General features: G+C 40.2%; 1 protein-coding gene across 1 annotated transcript in view; it reads left to right on the top strand.

Moving 5' to 3' along the window:
* Positions 1-18,817, top strand: part of cps1 (carbamoyl-phosphate synthase 1, mitochondrial) — a 49,197-nt gene that overhangs the window by 23,321 nt on the left and 7,059 nt on the right. Inside the window, exons 26-32 of the mRNA XM_080037884.1 lie at positions 2,521-2,715; positions 4,417-4,484; positions 6,824-6,899; positions 7,966-8,043; positions 11,145-11,252; positions 11,453-11,542; positions 11,893-12,063. Coding sequence (XP_079894010.1) covers positions 2,521-2,715; positions 4,417-4,484; positions 6,824-6,899; positions 7,966-8,043; positions 11,145-11,252; positions 11,453-11,542; positions 11,893-12,063 — 786 coding nt within the window. The remainder of the gene's footprint in view (positions 1-2,520; positions 2,716-4,416; positions 4,485-6,823; positions 6,900-7,965; positions 8,044-11,144; positions 11,253-11,452; positions 11,543-11,892; positions 12,064-18,817) is intronic.

Consider the following 18,817-nt stretch of genomic DNA (forward strand, 5'->3'; position numbering starts at 1 on the left):
GGGGCTGTTGTGCGATTATTGTGGACAATAGGCCTACTGTGATGCGATAGCCTATAATTTGTTAATGGTTATTTTGAGCCTTCTTGCTTGATTTATTTTTAAATACAGAGATTATTTGTCGTTTTGGAACATGTATTTTCCAATTTAAAACATAATAAAGCAGCATTGAAAATTCAGAAAATAAATCTTCTTGGCCTACACTATTTGCATGCTGTTTTAAAAATAACTCAATAGTTGAAATAATAAATACAATGTGTTTTCCCCTTAAAATGGCTAAATGCATTTCAAAGACAGTAACAGTGTGGCACTTCTGTAAACTTACTGAAACTTGGCTGGGCCATCACTCTCATGCGTTCATCAAACTTTTCTCTGCGCTGTCTGAGCTGATAGATAGGTTGTGTTGCCGCGGTGATGTGGAGTAAACTGTTCTAGCTTTGCAGAGCACTTCTTTCTGTTCAGCTAAATATCCCCATAGAACAGCGTTGCGTTTATTATCGCCACCAGTTAAATGTCGGTTTGCTTCGCTCGTTTAACTCTCCCGCGTACATGCCGTAGTCGTGCGCGGTGCGGTACAATCGCGCGCGCAAAGCCGCAGACACAGAGCAGCTGTTAGAGAAACGCTTGGAGACACATGTACACATTTATTTACCGCAAATCGTGGCCTTTCGCGCAGTTATGACCATGCACAAGCACACATCGTCGGTAGTCAAGGCGGGGGGCTGGCGTTGCTAAGGCGGCCGCCTTAGCTATAAAGCGCTGGGGGAAACACTGACTTTCTATGAACAGTGCAATAATCAATGCAGCTTGCATTTCAACACAATATGGAAGTATGTAAAAACTAAACCAATTCACTTTAATTTTCTTTCTACTCTTGTAAATCATGTTTCTATAGGATTTCTATTCTATTATGTTCTATGTGATTTCAACACATTGTGCAAAAAGTATGGCTTGGAATTCAGCTCTCATACAAAAACGTAAACAGACACAAAGCCAGTGCAGGTCATATGGGTTTGCTACTCTCAGCCCTTTTGTCGCCACTTTTAACAACTCGCACTCACAACTTTTCTGAATCGATTCGGAATCGTTCGAGAGAAAATTGCGATGCATCGGAGAATCGATTATTTTTCCCACCCCTACACAGCATACTACAAAATGATTCTAAAATAAAAAAAAAATCCAACTAAAGCTTCATGATTATTCTATTTTTTTTAACTTTATTGCTGAAAAATAATTACTTTTTAAAAATAAATAAAATAACGCTTTAGCAGCGTGAATGTGTCTATGTTTATTGTGATGGAGTTCTAACAGAGTAGACGTCTGCAGTGCTGATTGAAAAAACCCAAACCCCTTATTGATTTATATTGACACATACACATGTATGTAACTCAAACTAGTTAAGCCTGCATATGTTTCTGCCTTATCCTCCAAGATGGTCTCGGCCATTAAGAGCAGCTGAAAACAACCCCCCCACCTCTGTCTAACAAAAAGGGAGAAAACTCTGAATGAGTCCTAATTGGGACATTCTTTATGCAGCACTATGGGCTCATCTAAGATTTAAGAGCTTGCTTTGGGGGTTTTCAAGGTCTGCTAACAGCTCTGTAACATTCACTGTTCATGTGTGTGGGCTTGCTTAACAGTTTGGGTAAATGTATTTTTAGGTGCTTATTTAACACCATTGTGTAGTATTTGGTTCATTTGATCAGGGTAGCAGTTTTTACAAAGTTAGTTTTGATTTTTTTTTTTACCTTTTTTAAGATTGCAAAAAAAGCTCAAGGACACAAATGGCAAATATTTCCCTGATAGTTTTCGTTGTATGTGTTTGTTGTCGTCTGCGTGTTTGTATTGTGGCGTAATGTCCATCGGCTTTCCCTTGCAGACAAATTGTAATCCAGTATAAATTGCAATGGGATCAGGGTGTGATTAAGTGTTTGTTTGTTCATGTTGATGGCATTGCCATCAATCCCTCTCTCACAGCTACAGTCCCCTCTTGCGTTCCGTGTGTGCGCTCACACTTACGTATGTATGTGTGTGTGTGTGATGAATACGGCACTAGAGCATGGAGATAAACCCTGGACAGGAGCAGGAATGCAGGCCCATGAATAATGAAGAGATACAACCTGCCATTACCATGGAAACAGCATCCCTCCTGGATCAGCTAGACAGGAAAAAGGGGGTTGCACACTGTTAATAGAAGGAGCACACAAAGTTGTTCAACACACACACACACACACACACACACACACGTAAGCGCTGTCCCTGGTGATAACTTAACCCGTGGCACGACTGAGATCAACTGTTTTAGTTTGTCTCATATTTTCACTGTGTGATCATCAGAAGCCAGAATAATTGGAAGTAGTCACATGTTTCAGACTGTTTAATCTTGGCTGATAGGTGTCTGGCAGGAGATCCAGGACAGAGGATCTTCCATTCACATGCACTTTCTCCTGCTCCCATGTCTCTTTCTTTTATTGCACCTGCTGTTCTATCCACTTTTCACATTCCTCTCTTCTCCTCTTCCAGGGTTGCTCTGGCAGCATTGTGTCCGTTGGAGGCCAGATCCCCAATAACCTGGCTGCCCCGCTGCACCTGAACGGGGTGAATATTCTGGGGACCAGCCCGGTGCAGATCGACCGGGCTGAGGAACGCTCAGTCTTCTCCAGTATACTGGACGACCTCGGGGTGGCCCAAGCCCCATGGAGGGCTCTCAGCTCCCTGGTGAGAAAAATAAAGAAATAATAATAAAGGCAGTATTTTGTTATGTGCTTGCCTTTGACAACATGCCAAGACAGTCGTTTGAAATGGCTCCCGTTCAATTTCTGTGTTTAGGAGGGGTGCCTGAAAAAAAAAGTATTATAGTATACCTCAACATAATACTCCAAACCTGTCATTTAGCAACAGAATAGAGTATGTCCCCACAACATAACTTTGTTTGTTTATTTAATTATGAGAATATAACTTTGAAAATGTCAACTTCTCTGCAACTGTAACATAGTGCACCTTTTTAAATGACAGTTTTAGGCGCATGTTATGCCTTTGGAGGACGAATAAGAAATTTTCTGGCTTAGTTTATTTTCAGTGAAAGTATGTTAGAATATCCGCAGTGCTTCAAAAGTATTTTTATTGATTTAGTTTTGACTACATCACAGCCAGATGAAACACTCATTGCACCTTTTTCTACCTTTTCGACAAACTTGTCTCATTATTTGTCGAACTGTCTTCCTCATAGAGGCACTGCGCCCCGTTACTTCCTTACTTGTTTAGTGTTTTTTTGTTTGGCCCTCCCAAGTTGCGCTGGCAGGCCCAACGTGGGGCACTGAAATGTTTCTGCATCCTGCACTGTAATCTGTCCTCCATTACCGTTGCTCATATTTTCAGTCACCAATGAGGAGCGATTAGTTGGTACACACAGATAGAGTACTATGTCTCTCCAGAGGCTACCTCCGTATTCTATTTCCCTGCCCATCGTGAAACAACGTTTTGTTTTGATTGGGCTAGAATAACTTCAGCAGGGCCACGGGGAGCTGCTTCTTGCCTTTCTGTGAAGCTATTTTGTGTTTGTTAATGGCACTCCACCTGGCGAGTGAACAGTGGTTAATGATACAGAGAGAGATATGCTGGAGCTGCAAAGAGGTGGAGGAGAGAGAGAAAACAATGATGATAATGTTGATGAGGAGGAGGTGGACATACAGCCTTTTCTCTCACTATTAAACCTGTACTCTTTCTTCCCCCTCTCTGTTTGTTGGAGCACTTATTCTCTCCCTTTTACTATTCTGATCAGTTCTGTGTGTTTGGTGATATGATAGGGTGCAAACTATCACCCTTGATGTGATACTGATTCTCAGTTTTTTCCATTTCAAGTTGCTCTTATCATACAGCTTTCAATATATGACTTCCTTAATGATAAATGTACAGAGTTATAAAAGGATTGAAAATACAACACAAAGCTCAAGTAAAAGACTAGTGATGGTGCTTTCAAAGCCATGGATCAACACCATTATCTTCCTCCTTATCCTTATAGTTCTTTTTTAAGAATAGTTTGCTTTTGTTGAACTCAAGACTTTTCTTTTATTATTTAAATGAATACGATTTTCAAGGCACATGGATGCCCTAAGTTAAGCGACTACCCAGAGTTTAACCATGATTTTGTTAACTTTTTCTATATTTGTCTTACAGTTACCTAACTGAACCATATTACTACTCCTAACTACTACTACTGCTTGCATATTCAACTTATTGCTATAACATCTTTGTGTCGAAACTTAATGCCAAAGACAGTGTAATGCTAAGAGTTAAATGAACCATCACCAGAACTTAAAATATCTAGTTATACAGTGTCGACACTTTCTGGATTATTGTTACAATTAAATGTACATATGAAGTTGACGACATCTGCTGTACTCTTCTCCCCCTCCACAGGAAGAGGCCTTTACTTTCGCCAACCAGGTGGGCTATCCCTGCCTGCTGCGCCCCTCTTATGTCCTTAGGTAAGTTTTAACACACGTCAAACAACATCCCCTTAAGGGTCATTATATCCCCATATCTGCAGTCTGTTAATTAAAATATTCATGTATTTTGTCAAAAAATGTTGTCAAAAAATTTAAGCCATTAACATTAATTAATAAAAATACATGGAAGCAAACTGTGAAGGTCTGGTCGGCAAGTAAACACATAATTTGACTTTCTTAAAACTAATTTGCAGGCTTATGGCTAAATGACTAAAAAACACATTTAGTTATGATGATGATTAATTGACTACTTATGCAATACCACTTTGTCCAGCAGATGTCGCATTGAGACCCTGTATTCAGCGGGGCTTTGTCACTTAGTACAAACTCATGTACAAGGGAGTTTTGGACCTTTTCTATGGTCTAATATGCAAGCCGCCATGTTGTTTTAAAAGGGAATCTGCGTGTGCTGGTTAAGCATGGTGTCATACTCGTAAAGAAAAGGAAATGGAATGGAATTCAGTCAAGTGACCGGTATTACACCATCAACCAGTATTTGAGTCTTCTACTATATCTTGAAGTAGCCATAATCATACCATAAATAACATAGATCCTTTATGGTCTATATTATTTATGGTTTAATTGTGTGAAACAGTTATTGAGGGAAATGAGCTTCACTTCTCCTTGTAGGGAGAACTCTCTGATCTTCTCTCGTCCCCAAAGTGTTTTCTCTGTTCCCCTTTGACGTTCTTGTTAATGGTTTTTGAATGTTCTTGTCAGCCTCAGTACATATGCACAAACTCACACATGTATGACTCAAGTACACACTTTCTTGTCAGATACATGCTTTTTTTTAACAGTAAAACGTGCACACACACAACAGAACCCTCAGAGTATGTAACAAAACATTATTTTTATGTACAGTAATAACTTAAATGGAAGATTCCTACAACATGTGTTTTTTGCATAATTCCTTTATTCCTTTTGGTTATGACATTTTCCTCTGCACTTTAATTGCAGTGACCTTCCAGCACTGCTAGACACGGCTGTACAATGATATTGCACAAGCACTCATACAGTTTTCAACTAGTTCCTTGTTTCGTCATTTTATCTAAGTTACTTTTTTTTTTATATGCAAAACTGCTTCCAAAATGACTATCTGCACCTGACACATTTCTTAAACTGTCTCATTTCATCACTTGTCTACAAGTGCTGCAAAAGCCGACATTGGCAACGGAGTGAAATGCAAATGCACAGTAGGTCTGATGAATTTCTATCTCTGTGAAAGGGAGTCTGTGGTGTGGCTGAGAAATGTCTTAAATCAGACCTGAAGAAAAGCGTCTATTCGCCCATTGAGTTTTAAAATGGTTTTATCTGATGAATTTGCTTTCACCCTGGGGACTTTGTAGGTGGAAATATTTTGGAAGTGGAATCAAATCAAGATCTGGTGATGAACAAACGTGTTGGACCGTTAGACCTGTAAATAGTATTTGTTCAGACATTCATGCAATAACATGCATACTCCATAGCTTTTCTCTTTTAATATTTTGGACCATTGGCTAAAAAGTAAGGTAGAGGCCATTCTCTGATACACTAAAATGATAGCAGTTCAAATATCAACTGATAACAGTGAATCACTGGGTTAAACTTCCTCACCTAACTGATCATAATAATTTATTGCCACGCAGCTGAAAAAAAATATTATTATTTTCCATCTGAGTGCTGACTGACTTCTCAATAAACATTATGGGAAAATTCAACCTTTTTTTTAACTCTTAATAACAATCAAATGCAGAACTGTACTGAATAATTATCCTCTGAATGATTCATGGGAGAACATTCAAGCAGAATCAAGAATACAAGCGAATACCTTAATGCATGCAAATGAATCTTGAGTGTCAGTTTTCACTTTGGGGTTGGACATACTGTATGTCTGCCTCTGAGCAACAAGCCAGACAGCTAAGGAATAAAGATCTGACCGACCTAAGCCTGTGGCCTCTCTTTCCCGTTTCTTTCCTTTTTCAAACAAAACCAGCTAGCAGTAGCTAAAATCAAAAACAACAACAACCACAACAAAAGTAGCCTAAATCCGTTGTTTTTTAATGACTAAGTTCTGAACTCGTTTTCAAGAGCCTGGAGTGCTTTTCGACCTAAATAGCTGTTCTTCTCCCCCTCTCTCTCGCTCTCTCCTTATTTTGACTGTTTCTAGACCTTGTTCCCGATGGTAATAGTGATGCAACGCAGAGATAATGAGTGTTTTGAACGATCATTTGAAGCTTGCATGTTCTCCTGTTTGCTTGCTTCTCTTCCTCTCCTGTGGCCTTTTGTTTTCTCACCCTCTCCCCCCCACTCTCTCTCTCCTGCTTGAATCTCGCCAGTGGCTCTGCAATGAACGTTGCATACGGAGAAGAGGAGATGAAACGCTTCTTGGAGGAGGCCACTCAAGTGTCCCAGGTGAGATCAGTGTTCAATTCTGTGTGTGTTTGCATGTGAGGGAGACTTATAGATATTGCATCTATAAGTCATACCTACCTTGTTTTTTGATTTTTCTTTATCTTGACTTTTTTTTATTAATCTGTAGGACGTTTGATTTATGTATTACTCACTCACTCACTCACTCACTCACTCACTCACTCACTCACTCACTCACTCACTCACTCACCTACACACACCTACACACACCTACACACACACACACACACACACACACACACACACACACACACACACACACACACACACACACACACACACACACACACTCTTTTTCGTGTTGCCTTTTCCCTAGGCTTTCAATTAACTATTGCAACCAGCTGGCATAGCTGTTGGCTAGTGGTGTGTGCGTATCTGTACTTCACTGAACCCCAGGGTGGCTCAAAGGCACTTGGCCCCTCCAAGGGCCCCTACATAGGCCTATTATGAACACACATACATACACACATGAACATATCAAACTTTCGGAGCACCAAAGCAAGCCTGTTAACGGTGGTTTAGCAGGTTCTAATATGAAATATCCCTGTGACACACTCAGCTCTCTACTCAACACATGCACAAAGGGAAGGCTTTTAAGGTGTTTGAACAGGGACACATGTTATTGCCTCTGTGCTACAGTCTATGATTTAAAGTATACTCTCGGATACTTTGCTTCATTTCAAACTTGATTTGATTCATTGATTTGCAAACAATAATTAAAATACAAAACAATACACTATAAGACTTAGCAAAAATATCTTTCACATGGAATAGAGAAAATGGTGTGTGCTTGAAAGGTCAGAAACCTGTGGGGGGGGGGTCACTAAAACTCAATTATGATAAATAATTAGAATAGAAAATAATTCCAGGGCTAAGCTTTATTTGATGAAAAAGTAAGTTGTAGTAGCACAGTGCCGGAATAACAAAGAGTGTCTTCTTACAGACAGCTCTACACACACACACACAACAACCTGGTTCAGGCTGGATTATATTTCACTTCGTATCATTCATTATTAATAGAACAACCATACTGCTCTATTTCCACCAGGAACATCCAGTGGTCATCACCAAGTTCATACGTGGTGCCAGGGAGGTAGAGGTGGATGCTGTTGCCAAGAGTGGCAAGGTGAGTCATCACTGACATCACTCCTCAGTTGCTTTTGTATCACCTTCATCATGCCATTATATTCCTATCCTGTGTATCTAGAAAAGTCTTGGCAGTTGGCAGACTTAATGCAGGTTAGACTTACCACATGCACCAGACCTTAGTATAGGTATGCCCCCCCCCCCACTCCCCAAACACACACCTGCAATAATTACACAAGCGACAGAAGATAAGAGAGTCAATTACGATCTATTCAAAATCAAAAACATCATGTAACATATTGTGACACAGTCAGTGCGTTTCCATGGCACAACTAGATTAGATTATCACATATATCGAACTAGACACTCGAACGGACCGTGTCACTTGTCTGAGTTTACATGGCCTTTCAGATATCGGATAAATGTCCAATGCATGGCTGTCTCCACTATGCTAGGTGGCGCTGTAGCCCTTTCAACCATGCTTTCAACAAGTGTTGAAAGAGCCACGTCCGGTTCTCTTCCGTCAATAACCCATGGTATAGCCATGGGTGTAGCCTATCACGCGCAGGCACACAAGCACAGAACGAGAAGTCCGATAAGCGACGTCCGATCCCTGTATACATGCAGAGAGAATGCCGACAACGAACGACTTATCTAGGTGTTCTTATCCGACATCTCTTGTCCGTTATTGTGCCGATTTGTGTGCGAAGTAGATCGGATAAAGGTGTTTACATGCAGTTTAAAAGTCCTGTTGAAGTCTTATTCGTTTAGTTACCCGATTATGAGTCTGCATGTAAACGCACTGAGTGTACCAGCCTTGAAAATGACATTACTTGTCTTTGCCCTTTTATTTATATTGACAAATTGTTAAGCCCTATTTTATTTCACAACAGTATAATTGGTATTCATCTCTGTAGCCTGCTATTATTCAGTCCTCCATTATTGTTCAGTTTAAAATGGAGAGGTAGGAGAGAGATATTGAGAAACAGGGGATGAATAAAGTGAAAGTAATCTCATTCATCTTCAGTGAAAAGACATTAGGGCCTAGACATATCTGATTGGAAGAATGGAATCCATTAAAAAGCCAAAATGCAGGAAAAGTGGTGATATGAAATTATTTTTTCTTTTCTTTATAGATCTAGATCAGCTTGGGTCATATTGAAATGATCCTTGTTCAACACACTGTTTTCATATCTGATTGACGTGAGCCACATATCTATGATTTTCTATGTTTTTTTTCTTTCTTTGTATCCTTTTTACTTTGCTGCTGCTGTCATAAGTGTACACACACAATGGCTAAACCTAATTTATTCCGTACAACTTCTAAGAAAATTCCAAAAAAGTCAAGCACAAGAGTAACATTCTTCTTATTTGACTCCTTCGCCTCGTTTGACTTCTACAGTCAAAAAGCAAACGCTGCACCTGCATTTCGACTGACTTCTGAAGTACAAACTGCAGGAATAAGGGAGTATTTGATAAATGGAAGAGAAAAACATTAGTTTAAAGTTCCCCTCCACTCAAAGAATATGTTTTTGTTTACTGTTACTTTACCTGAAAGTTTGACCTTCGCTGTGCAGAATGATGTATGTGCAGAGTTTGAACACTAGAAGGCTTCTTTTCACATTCAGCTGCTAAAGGAGGGGAACGTCTCTCTGTGCTCAGTGCTCACCTTAAATCTATCTCACTTTGACATGTGAATGCCAAGCGAGACTTTGTGACATAACAAAAAGCACGACGGGAGCCAATCACGGTCCAGTGCACAATCTCAAGTGCACAAACTGTGAGAGAATGGACCGTTCAGTGTAGTAGGAACCATTAACACTCCTACAATGAACAAAAGGTTTTGCATAATCATATGCTTTGACTTTTCAATGTGGGAGTGAAGATTTATAAGACTTTTAACAAGGTAATTGATTTTATGTTTTAGGCTTAACAAAGCAAAGTGTTTTCTTCCATCTTATGTCAAGAAGTCATTCTTTTAATTTGCCAGAATATTGTTCTTTCACTTAGATACCTACGAAAATGAAAATGCTCTGTTTTCTCAGTATAACGATGCATATCTATCTGCATGGGGTGTTCTGGGAGGAAACATTAGCAAAACACCAAAAGAAATAGAGCAGATGGGCCACATTTAGGGAGGATACAGAATATTAGATCCACACAGGTTTTACATTTACAGTCACTTAACGAAAGCTGGGGGAACTTTTGAGAACTTATAGAACTGTATAATTGTTAGCATTGTAATTTGCAGTAGTCGACAGAACCACCGAGGTACTTGTCCTCCACGCCCCGTCTGTTTTTCTATTGTTTAGGCTGTGGGAGTTATTTCAAGGGTGTCTGTTTGAATGTGGGCAATCCAGTTGTATGGTAGATTTTCTCTCTCTACTTTCCCTGAATACAGCCCCTCCATTATCTTCAGTATCACATTAACAAGCTGTCCACTCATTGAATACCAAACAGGCCTCATTATTCCTGGCAAGGCTTTGTGTGTGTGCAAGTGTGTGTGTGTGTGTGTGGGAGAGTGGAAAAGTCAGAGATAATACGTATTAATTACAGGCTCTATCTGAAGAGTGCTAATGAATGCTGTGGTTAGCAGCAGTTTAAATGAGCTAATGACACGGCAGCTCATTTACAAAGACACTCACACACACACACGCACACGCACACACACAGATACACAGAGTTGCTTGGTGATACAAATCTCGTTTCCTGGGGGTGAAATGTTGAATGTTATTCTTTTGACACGGCAACATCCACGCACATTGTTTTCCTCACCAAGTCCATCAACAAATACAGGCGATGCCCCTTTTGTCCTTAACAGATTTTCAATGAGCGTTGACCTGAATGGATTTATTATGTTTTCTCCAAACGCACAGTGCAGCACTCTGTGTTTCTGAACTGGCTTCTCATACGCTAACACTTCATTTGTTTCTACTATTTTGCACTGCGACATACTACACACATAAAACACATCATGTCTGGAGGAGCTATTCGCCTCTAATTCTGAAGAAATCAAAAGAGACACTCCCTTCAGGCTGAGGCTGTAAAGATGAAGTTGCCTTGAGTAGGGATTTGTTTCAATTACTAAAGCTATGATCTAAATGCAAAATACTGTAAGTGTGACATGATTTCTGTGTCCAGGTTCTGGTCCATGCCATAACGGAGCATGTGGAAGATGCAGGGGTACATTCAGGAGATGCCACCCTAATGCTGCCAACCCAGAGTATAAGCCAGGGAGCGCTGGAAAAGGTCAGTTTGAGTCAACCTTAGCCTTCACATAGTGACTCGCACAGAATCAATTCAGGACCTTAATTATTTTCAATGGGAATCATGCAGTTTCACTCAAATGCTTTGTGCATTTAAACCACTGAATCAATGTAGCTTCTGCTATAAAGAAATGTTGTGTATATATCAGTATGTTTTGATCATGTTTTTTTTAATGCTCTTAGGTCAAGATTGCCACCAGGAAAATTGCGAAAGAATTTGAAATTTCCGGGCCCTTCAACACTCAGTTTCTGGTGAAAGGCAATGATGTCATGGTAGGTGGTATTTTCAACGATATGACAAAATGATAGATTGACTTTTTCACATCTGGTTGCCTCAAATCCAATTCATTCACACATTTAAAATTACACAGGGGTTCAGATTTCTTTACAAAACGAGATGGATTTTATGATCAATGTTGCCTTCAGCTACAGTGCACATATTGGAAATGTGGGTGGATATCTTCTGTGGCCATTTGTACTGTAGGTGTGTGCAATCGGTTATTGACAAACGTTCACTGTTTATCTTTTGATTAGCCACAGCCAATGCGTTCATTGATTAGTCTTCGAAAATGTATGTGTTTGTCTTTTTGAAATGAACATATTTGTGTTGTGTACCCTTTAAGGTGATAGAGTGCAATCTGCGGGCATCGCGCTCCTTCCCCTTTGTATCAAAGACAATTGGTGTGGACTTTATCAACGTGGCAACCAAAGTGATGGTGGGAGAGCCTTTGGATGAGGCCAACCTGCCCTCGCTGGAGAACCCCATCATTCCTGTGGACTTTGTTGGCATCAAGGTGAGGAGGAAAACAATCTGTTTAAAGCCCGAACCTGCATGCCTTACTTTCGTCATGCGTAATTTGTTCTATTTAATGTGTTAAGAACACAGAGAATAAATTGATGCATGTTTGGATAAATAAAGTATAGTATATATGAAGTATAAGAATACTATAACGTCCCAAGTATGTGAGGATCCTTTGATGCAGAGTTGGTATACATGATGGGTGCTTTTCAGAGTAGAATATTTTATAGTCAGAGGTACCATCTATTCTGTCTTCATTGTCACAATTCAGCACAGGAAGGCAATTTATTTTTGTTTCTTTTTTTCTGGTTTATCTCAGTGCTGTTTTGTATTCTTTCTATGACATGTCACAGTAAAGCAAAGGTGTAAATAACACAATTATTGATGATTCAGGGTCTTGGTATTGTGCATGCTGACTTATTGTCACACCGTCATGTCTCACCGTCACAGTTGAATAGATTGGATCATTATTGTTATTAGTAGCACAATAACACATTAGCGCTTTCCTGCCATGAAGTCTTCTTAGAAAATGGCCTATTTCCTTTCTCATCTACTTTCTCTGCCACAGTTCTGGACTAGAACTTACAAATCACTGTACAATCAAAGTGGTTGCAATGCTATAAAGCTTCCTCTGTTTAAAAACCTAATGGACTGATTAAGGCAAATATACACTCACCAGACATAGCAGAAGGGTAGGTATAAGGACCTGATTGGATCACTTAAACTGTCAGTAGCCAGGAAGTAGCCAAAATGGGCTCACAAGGTAAGCATTTGGGAACTGACATTAAAGGCACTATCTTATCACTATCACCCCCCCCCCCCCCCACACACACACACACACACACACACACACACACACACACACACCCACACACTTGCTGGTGGTGTTAGTCCTACTTAACTCTGATCCAACCATTGGCCACCCAGGCGCTTCAGTGGTCAGCCCAAATGCTCAAGCTCCTTCTGGTCAGACAAAAAGTTCCAGCTGGTCATCAAGTGCCCCTTTAAAGGACCAGGTATTTTTAGTCCCTATACCCTTTGGTCGGCCCATGACCTATAGGCTTAGACCTATAGTACTCACCAAAAGCAGAAATGACATTGCAGTAAATTATGTTTGGAGGTATGGCTCCGATCTGGGATGTCCCCACCGTCCACAAGCACATTTGGAAAGCTTAAGGCGGAGAGAGCCATCCCTCTGCCCTCCATGAGCATGATGGAATCCTGAAGGTGGGGAGATCTGCAGCAAGGACCCCATATACGATCAGAACAGAGCAAGTGTTAATGACAACAGAAATGACATTGATAGACGAATATGGGAGAACGGGGTAAATAGGCACACTTTTTACTCTAGTGAGAATTGCTTACCACCTAAACATCTTTCAATAGTCATCCCTACATTAAATTGAAGCTTAACGTGTTGGCTTGAAATGTGTACCCCTCACTTTTTATATCTTATTGTAATAAAGAAGAAATTAATCATCAAAGACACCCTTACACATTGTGACAACCAACCCCATCAAGGGGTCGGTTGTCAAACACTATGGGGTTGTTTGTCACAATGTTATCTTAATGGGAATAATCTTAAAAAGAAGGCAAGCAAGTTGAACTAAATTTGAAAGTTTAATTGGATTGTCAAGTTGACAAATAGGCCTACATAACTTACTGTAGCCTTGGCAGCTGGTCTAGTTTGGGATGCACTGGGTTGTTTTGATTTTGTTGACCTTTTTTCTTTTGCATGCTAGCTGCCTTTTCCTGCTCTATTCTTTCATTCTCTGGGGTGTCAGTGAGGATACAGCTTGACAATTTCTTTCGTTATTGGGTTCCTTTTCCAGCTGCAGCCTTGAGATAACATGTGACAACCAACCCCCCAAAAAATGTGACGACCAACCCCAACTTGAATTTCTTGCTAGCATCAAGGCCAACAACCATCTGACAACTAATTAGCTTGCTAACCACAATCTAAACTATAGTTTTCCCTTCACACGTTGTATGGGTAACAAGTGTTTTGTTATAAACCCATTGTGTAAAACCCTAGAAGAAAAATACTGAGGAGCTAAATATTTTCAATTTGACATGAAAAACACAAACAGTCGTCTCACCTCAAATTCAGCAGTCTAACTCCAAGGAAGACTATGTAGGTGACCTCTGATCCCAATTCTGGATATTTACATACCAAAATTTCACAGACAGCACCTTCTGGTTCCAAGATATAACGATTGTGACAACCAACCCGTGTGACAAATTACCCCGTTCTCCCCTACAGTTAAAAAAGGAGGTGCTTGGGTGGTGGTGGGTTGCAGACGAAGCAGAAACAGTAGGCAGGCTAGAGCAGTACTTGACACAGTATCCTGCCTGAATTAATGCTATGCTCCATTTGTACTGCACATACAGACAGGAGGCTAATCATATATGTAAAAAAGAGTCTAATGTCCTTTATATGGACCAACATAAATCACTTTGCCTTTTATTAACCCTGTAGTTTATTTAGTTATCATGAACCAAAAGATTCAGATCTCAGCAAAATGATGGTCAAATGTGTCTATAGGGATAACACATTTATAGTGTTGCCCCAGCAACACAATGCCAAAGTATTGATGCTAATGAACAAGAAAATCCTGGCTTCAAACGTTTACCCTGAGTGAAGAGATTTAATGGCCAAAAACACAATAGTGAGATCAGATTTGATATGGTTAGAAAATTGGTTCATATGTAAAGAGCCCTACCATATGATATCTTAATAGATAGCGCAGGTCCCACTAGTGCAACTTCCATTGGATCACATAACAAAGAAAGCAATTACAGCTCCATCCATCTACCTAGGCACGATGGGTGGAAGAGTAGTAGTGCTTCCTCATACCGGCTGGGAGGCTTACCTCTTAGATTAGGTATGAGAGAGTTTACGTGTCGCCAGCTGTTCCAAAGCTATTTTTCCCAAAGTAATTTCTCCCTCTAATTACAACAGAGCTGCTGTAGTTTGGAGCTAGTCACGCAGGTATAATCCCCCACTCTTCGCAGCCACCTAAAGTTTTCAATTTCTGGTCTGCACAGTGGTGAGCAATATTAAACAAAGCTCTGAATACTCCAGGCACTAGGCTTAAAAGACTTCCTGAGTTTACTTGGAGTCGATGATACTGACTTTGTACTCCTTGACTAATTTGGGCCTTGCTGGAAACGCTGCCAAAATACACGTTGAACGAAGTAGTGCCCGTTGCTTTCTTCCTGTTTAACACATTATTGCTGCCTTCACATCAATCCCCAACTGTAAAAACCCCCTGTGATGTCTGAAACTATTATCCAGCCTTAGAAGCCTGGAGTGTGCGCGCCATTGAATTTCTCTGCCTTCACCCTCACTGTCCTCACTCACTGTATCATCACATGCAACAAGTCATTGCCATCCATAGAGACCGTCTTCATTTATCCTTCTCATTCCCTCTCAACTTCACTCTGTTGCTCTTTTTCTCTCTCTGTCAGTCCCTTGTTTGAGGCCAACGTTGCTTTATTTTTGCTAACAAGTCCCAATTGTGTCATTTCTAGCCCTATATACAAACTCATAGGGACACTAACACAGTTGTATTTATTTATTAGAGAGGAAGAACAGCATGAAAACAATGTTTCAGGAGGAAGGGGTGGAAGTGGTTGGTGTACTGTCAGTCCCCGGTGCACACTTATAGGCTGAAGGAGAAACAACATCCAACCAGTCAAGTGTTTTTGTCCATTTTGAACATGGCATGGTGACTTCAGAGATTGACACAGTTGTGAGACCAATGACTGAATTTAAATGCATGTCGACTGAGTTAATGTAATGGTAAATGCAATCTCCACCCTGTCAAATATTGTTAATGCTTTTTTAGTATGCTTGGCTGATCAATGTGCACTATTACCTTGTCTCAGCCCACACTGCTCCCTCAATTTTCTGCCACATATTCGTACTGTATGCTACACTTAAGAATGTTGCTCACTGAGATGTGTGGTTTGACTTTTGGTAGCAATCTCTTCCATGATTGCCCGAAATTTGCAATAGCATCCCTCTTCTCCATGGGCAATAATGGGAGTCATTTGACAGAATAACTTCATTCCTCTTTTACGGGTCACTACATTTAGAACTAAACTTTTTGAAGTATTTGATAAAGTTATAAAATAGGAAGACTTTAACTGACTTTCAGCCAGCTACTGCACAGTGGGGATGTTAAAGGTGAATGATGTGGTCTTTTGAAAGTTCTCACTATCATAATTTTCAGTCTAACTCACAAATTGTAGAATACAAACCTTACTGTCAAAAGGATTACCATAACACACCCATCCACCGTTCCATACTACAACTTTCAGCACTTAATGTTAACATCAGTACTACCATGTAGTTGTACATGCATAGTACATCATAAAAAAACAACCAGTCCCCATAACTACTGTAGATTGCCCAGGAACAACACTGAACACAAACTTGCAGCATCCCAGCAACTACCTAATAACTAAACTGAACACCCTAAAACCCACAACAAAGTCCATTTTAAAGCAACTTAATGGCTTAGTAATGCTTTACGAAAGCTCTGGCAACCATTAGTAATGCCACACAATATCAACAGTTAGCTCTCTTTAGCACATACTGATTCCAAGCGAGATAGCAGACACCTGTTCCTTTCCAAGTTGTTTTGTTACAACATACAATAGTAGATGTTCATTTCCACTCAACCGTGATTTATAAAGCTACATTTACATCGGTTCCACTTCCGCATCCAACAAGAACCACTGTGAGCAACAATGTAATGTGGAAACGTCTTACTTTATTCATTCCCGTCTCCACTGGAGCTCAGCTGGTGCCCCAAGATAAGATTGTTCATGTTGTGGAGCTTCACAGCTCTGGCTCGTGCTGTGGGAGTATGCGGTGGGTGGGGGGATAGGGAGATGGGGAGGTTGTGTTTGTGTGTGTGTCGTTAGAACAGTGTAGGTACAGAGACTTGTTTTTTTGCGACGGTCACATGCATTCTGTCCCCGAGACACGCCGGTCCATTTGGAAGACAGGCCATCATAACCACTGAGTTTTCCATTCTTCTGTTAATGAAGGCCTCATGCAGAATGTCTGACTTTCAGACCATTTCACTCTCCACAGGTGTAATTGTAGAATTCCACTTCCCTCGTCATAGTTTTAATTTGGTTCTACAGTATGTATGGTGGGTAAAATAGGGGTCCATTTATCAGAATTTTGTTCTTTGTGTCCTTTCTGTATTTCAGAATTTTTTCTCTTTTATGGTGTTGCACTATTAAAAGTCCCCCCTTGCTGTTATTCCCTATCGGTATGTGTCCCTTCCTTCCACTTTTTAATTTTCTTTCTTGTTACATTCTGCCATTTTATCTCGGCATACTTCTGTCTTTCTCTGACTCTTTGAACAAGGCCACGATAAGCCATGCTGTTGGCTTCCCTGTCTGCATTCCCTCCTATTCGTCCCTTCTTACATTAGTATGCTAACATTACATTCCGCTGATTAGATAGCCCACTTCAAGGATGAATCCCCCCCTAGTGGCCCTTGCCTCTATGTGTGCGTGCGCACGCATGGAGTGCAGAACGCCACACAGCTTCTCTCTCTCTCTCTCTCTCTCTCTCTCTCTCTCTCTCTCTCTCTCTCTCTCTCTCTCTCTCTCTCTCTCTCTCTTTCTTCAAGGTAAAGAAAGGTTGTCTGCTTTTAAAATGGCTTCCTGCGCGCCGACTGCACTATTCTTCATTTCTTTGTAATAAAAATTAGAAACTACTATCTCCTGCTTTTTTTCCTGTGATTTCCTTTCAATCATTCTCTCCTTTTTAAAATGTATAATTTAATCTTTTCCTTTTTCTTTCAGTTTATTCTCTCTCCTTATTGCGTTCTTTAATCTTCCTTTTATGTTAGTTTATTTCCCCAGTTAACATTCATATTCCATTTCTTTTTTCCCCTCATTCTCTCACTCCACTCATGTCATTTAGTTCTCTCTACTTTTTGGACTTTTCTTTCCTTTTATGCCTTTGTTGTTTTTTTCCTTGCTTCTCCTCCACGCTCCTTCTCTCTCCTGGCTCACCCAGCTGCTCTAGCCCACCTACCATCTCTCCCCCCTCCTCCTCACTGTGGTAACAGCATGTCAAAACCACTGGTGGCCTGAGTTGAGAAGCCTCTTCTCTTTTCAGATGTTTCCCTTTTGAGTGTGTCTGCACCAGTGGTTGTCTTTGACACTGATGTCTTTAACTCTCTGCGTGTTACCTCTACCTTTTTTTTCTCTCTGATGCAGCCTTAAAGTTTCATAGCGGAAATGGAGGTTCCCATGAGACAAAAGGAATAGCATTTGGGGTGCACTTTGATTGTTGACTAAAAAACATAATTGCAATCATCATTCCATCAGAACATAATGCAACTGCCACATGTTTCGTTGACCTGATATTCATTTGTTTTTTTTTCTACCTCTATGGGGCAGCGTTGCCATGACTTCTCTGAAATGAGTCTTCTCTATTCATTGGCACTTTCTTTGTAATATTTATTAAGTGCATAAAAATACCTCCACTGTTGTTGATACATGCCCCATTTTCATTTGGTAAATTAAACCAGAATTTATATTTTTAATAGTAAGGGAAAATAAACTGTCAAAGATCTGCCTTTTTAATAAAGTGATCCAAATGACTAGATGAAATTAACCCATAATTACATTCAACTATGAGACTGTTTTAAATCAAGTAATGTAGTTTCATGACGGTGTTCTATTACTTTACAAGCCTATCGGAACAAATCCCT

This window comes from Ammodytes marinus (assembly GCF_949987685.1).
Source record: "Ammodytes marinus genome assembly, chromosome: 12".
NCBI classification, from domain to species: Eukaryota; Metazoa; Chordata; class Actinopteri; order Uranoscopiformes; family Ammodytidae; genus Ammodytes; species Ammodytes marinus.